Source organism: Taudactylus pleione, unplaced genomic scaffold (assembly GCF_031769625.1).
Source record: "Taudactylus pleione unplaced genomic scaffold, aTauple2 ptg000154l, whole genome shotgun sequence".
Classification (NCBI taxonomy): Eukaryota; Metazoa; Chordata; class Amphibia; order Anura; family Myobatrachidae; genus Taudactylus; species Taudactylus pleione.
The window spans coordinates 8,791,847-8,796,284 of NW_028284556.1; the positions used below are offsets into that span (position 1 = coordinate 8,791,847).

Genomic DNA, 4,438 nt, shown 5'->3' on the forward strand with positions numbered 1-4,438 from the left:
CCCAAGTCCACAGGGTTCATCTACCTCGGCCGTGATTGCTGGTGACGCTGTGCCTACAGAGGATGCCCAGCCGTCGTCAACCCCGAACGTGATGGATCGAACGGGCAACGCAAGTCAGGAGGCGGTTTCCGCCGTGGTGTCAGCTACCCCGTCGACTTCAGGAGCAGGTGAGATACCATTGCACCACAGCCACATTGAGTTGTCACACTCGGAAGATTCCTCCGACTCCTCCAGTTCAGCTGATAAACCGCGTAAGCTAATGCGCTATTTCGTTCAGCAGTTGAAAGGGAAGCGTAAAAGCCCGAATAGAACGCGTAGTTCTGCAAGCAGCTCGGTTCCGGACGCGACGGGTAACGCAGTCCACTGCTCTAACACGGCCATTTTAAGAGGAGTTAGGTCGAAAGTGAGGGAGCGTATCAGAAAAGGCAAATACGTAGACATGTTTGCCATTACGCATGACGCCAAAAAAGCGTTGGATACAGCTAAATCCGGGGGGGTGGCAGCGGAGGAAGCGCGGTGCAGCTACGCCAATTGGCTTTGCGGGATGTATATTTTCACGGCTTGCTATACCGAAACTAGGCCTGCAGAGTTTCTGAACGTCCTGAAGTATTTACACCTAGTGCACAGCATCCAGTTGTCCGCTAGGCATAACGTGTGGCGTCAGTACGACGAGGCTTTCCGTAAAAAACAGGATGGCTGGCTTGAGGTCACTCAGCAGAACAAACCCACCACAGAGGCACCAGTGGGCCGTAAGCAGCCCTTTGTTGCACGTCCAGGTTTTAACACGGCAGGAAAGGGAAAGTGCTTTGCCTTTAATAACGGGCAATGTAACAGAGGTGCCAACTGCCGTTTTAAGCACATCTGTCTGTCGTGTGGAAGCAATCACGCTGTTAAAGAGTGCAAGCGCACGGGCGGACAGGCAGCTGGACAGGGCGAGCAGCGAAATGCTAAATAGAGCCCTTTCGCCAATACAGTTAGATGTGTTGGAGCGTTGGTTGGGCCGCTATCCGTTTAGGACGGAAGCAGCCTTATTGTTGCAAGGTTTTCGGGAAGGTTTTCGTTTGCCAATAGTTAGGTCAGTTGCGGCATTGGCAAAAAGGAACCTTAAATCGGCTAGGGACTATCCTGATATCGTGAGGGCCAAAGTAATGGCGGGGGTGGACTTGGGCCGCATGGCCGGCCCTTTTGCATCTCCTCCTCTGGCGGATTTGTGCATTGCTCCCTTGGGAGTTGTTCCCAAGAAGGAGGTAGGCAAATTCCGGTTGATTCAGCACCTGTCCTACCCGGAGGGAGGATCGGTTAATGACGCTTTGGACCCAAAGGACTGCAGCGTCGTTTACCAGTCTTTTGAGGACGCCCTCCGGATGGTGCAGGGGTTTGGTAGGGGAGCGCTACTGGCAAAAATAGATATAGAGGCGGCTTTCAGGTTACTTCCATTGCACCCCGACTCTTTTAGATTCATGGGTTTTAAGTTCGAGGGTTCATATTTCGTGGACAAATGTTTGCCAATGGGTTGTTCCATTTCCTGTGCCTTTTTCGAATGCTTTAGTTCATTCCTGCAATGGTGCATTCGAGCGGGTTCGGGAGAAACTGGGATAGCTCATTACTTAGATGATTTGTTGTTAGTTGGGCCAGCTGATAGCATTGTTTGCGGGGAGCTGCTTTTATCGGTGCAGGCTCTTTTTCGCGTCATGGGCGTACCCATTGCTTCGGAAAAGACGGAGGGGCCTACCACAGTTTTGTCCTATTTAGGTATCGAGATCGATACCGCGTCGGGTTTATGTCGGTTGCCCCAGGATAAAGTCATTAAGACGCGCGAGTACTTAGGGCTATGCCTCTCGCAAAGAAAATTTCATTGAGGCAGTTGCAGTCATTGCTCGGCCTTCTTAATTTCTCTTGCCGAGTGATCCCTATGGGTAGGATCTTCTGCCGTCGGTTGGAGAGGGCCACGGCAGGCGTAAAAAAGGCACACCATTTAATTCGTTTGACCAGGGACCTTAAGGAGGACGTACGGTTGTGGTGTGCCTTTTTACGGGATTTCAATGGTGTTAGGATTTGGTTACCCAAATTGGTGGCCAACTCCGAGCTCCAGCTTTACACTGATGCGTCCGGGGCTTGCGGCTTTGGGGCCTTTTTCGAGGGGCAGTGGTGCGCCGAGCCATGGCCAAAAAGCTGGCAGGATGCCGGTTGGACAGCTAATATGCTCCTTTTGGAGCTTTTCCCGATCGTGGTGGCAGTGGAGATTTGGGCTGCGCAGCTTAGCAATCGGAGCATAAGTTTTTGGTGCGATAACTTGGGGGTAGTCCAGGCCATTAACAATCAGAGGTCAGTCTGCCCTCAGGCTCTCAGTTTACTGAGGCATCTGATACTCTTGTGTCTCCAGGGGAACATCGATTTTAGGGCGCGGCACGTCCCGGGCGTTGACAACGAGATAGCGCATGCTTTATCTCGTTTTCAATGGACTAGGTTTAGGTTATTGGCGCCTGCAGCTAGAGTTAATGGCTTACCTTGTCCCGCTCATGTCTGGCAGATCATCGGGCCGGCATCGATGGACTCGCATTGAGAGCTTTGGCACCAAGCACCTTAAAGTCGTATACGGCAGCGTGGGATTCGTGGCTGGCTTTCTTAGCCGAAGTAGATCGGGGTAAGAACATCGTCGATAGCATGTTGCAATTTGTTTGGATGTGGCATGAGAGGGGACGGTCTAGGGCCTCAATGTCTGGCGCATTAGCCGGCATCTCATATTTTTCGCGCTTGCGGGGTTTGGTAGACCCAACTAAATCGTTCCTTTTGACCAAGGCTTTGAAAGGATGGGCTAGAGAACAGGCAGGGCCGGGTGATTCTCGGAGGCCGGTTGACACCGGTTTGTTGGGAAATCTACTGGTGGCAGTATCGGGAGTAGCATTAGGACAGTATGAGGCATTTTTGTTTCAATTAGCTTTTGTTTTGGCTTTCTTCGGAGCGCTGCGGGTAGGCGAGTTAGTGGCCGCTAGCAAGAGGGCAACAGGCTCGGGGATTCTGCTTAAGAACGTGATGGTTAAGTCGGATTTGATCTTGCTAAAAGTACAAAGATCAAAGACCGACCAGTTAGGTAGGGGGCATTGGCTGTCGATCCCTGCGCATCCGGACCCGAGTATATGTCCAGTAAGCATAGCTAGGCAATACAACTTACAGCGGCCGCAGGGCGGTTTGCAATGGCTTGTTCATAAGGACCTTTCGCCACTGACGTGTTTTCAGTTTGCTGCAATTTTTAAGCGATGTTTGGTGGCGTTGGATCTGCCGGTTGAGCTTTACGGCACACACTCATTTAGGATTGGCGCGGCTACTTGTGCGGCAGCAGCGGGTTCTTCCAGCGACGCAATCAAACGGTTGGGTCGTTGGAGGTCTTCCGCTTATAAAGGTTATGTGAGAGGCGACATGCTGCCAACTTAGACAGCGCTTCTGGCGAGTTTGTTGTTTGGGAAACCCAGTGCCTTATGCTACCCGCCGCTAGGGGGGATTGGAGTTCTTTTCACCTTTTGCCCTACATTGAGGTTTTGGTGTTGTTGGTTATTTGAGATGCAATTTAAATACTAATGTTCTTTTTAATAATTTCCCCTTACAGGTGGTGGTAGGGTGTTTGATAGGGTGTGGATTGTAGGCCATTCGTATGTTTTTTGGGCTTGCAGGCACCCCCTTGCTCGTGTTGGCCACGGTAATGTGCGATGGATAGGGGTGCGAGGACTTCGTTGGAGTGGTCTTTTGTCTCTTCTTTGGGACTCAGAGAGGAAATGGGGTGCCCCGGATTGCTTAGTTATACATCTAGGCGGCAATGATTTGGGCACTTGTAAGGGCGTTGAGGTTATCCTGGCCATTAAAAAGGATTTCCAAGTAATTGCCGACCGTTGGCCGCAGGTGCTTTTGGTGTGGTCGGAAGTTATCCCTCGTAGGTTTTGGCGAGGGGAGCAGGGTGGCGCGGCTTTGGATAGGGTGAGGAGGAAATTGAATGCCGCAGTGTCTCGTCTTGTAGAGGGTTTGGGGGGGCGCGTCATTAAACACCCCCGTATTCGTTTCGAGGAGGTTGAATTTTACAGGGTTGATGGAGTGCATTTGGCAGGGGAAGGTTTGACATTGTTTGTTTCTGCTCTTTTGTCGGGCATTGCTAGAGGTTAGTGGTCCTGTTAGCTGGTGGCGGTTCGTTGTCTAGGGACACCATTTGGCGGAAAGCAGTGCTCCTCGACAGCTCAATTTAGTGCAGCTGAACTTGGCTAGCATCCCCCCTTTGAGAGAGGCGAGTCGGTTGCTGCCTTAGGGGAGGACCAGGTCTCCATCTTATGGAGGGATTAGCACTGTGCTAGATTAAGGGGGGATGGTACTACTCAAGGCAGCTCACATCGGGTGGTGGATTATCCACCTCCTTCTTAGTAATACTCTTAGATGGGCTGTAGCCGAGGTAGCA

At 51.6% G+C, this 4,438-nt stretch overlaps 1 protein-coding gene across 1 annotated transcript; it reads left to right on the plus strand.

Annotated features, from left to right (window-relative positions):
* Positions 1 to 2,520: 2,520 nt before the first annotated feature.
* On the plus strand, positions 2,521 to 3,432 carry LOC148521885 (uncharacterized; the record flags this gene model as incomplete). The annotated part of the gene is made up of 1 exon (XM_088474451.1): positions 2,521 to 3,432. A coding segment is annotated over one exon (912 nt), but the record flags the coding sequence as incomplete, so codon positions are not given.
* Positions 3,433 to 4,438: the final 1,006 nt, after the last annotated feature.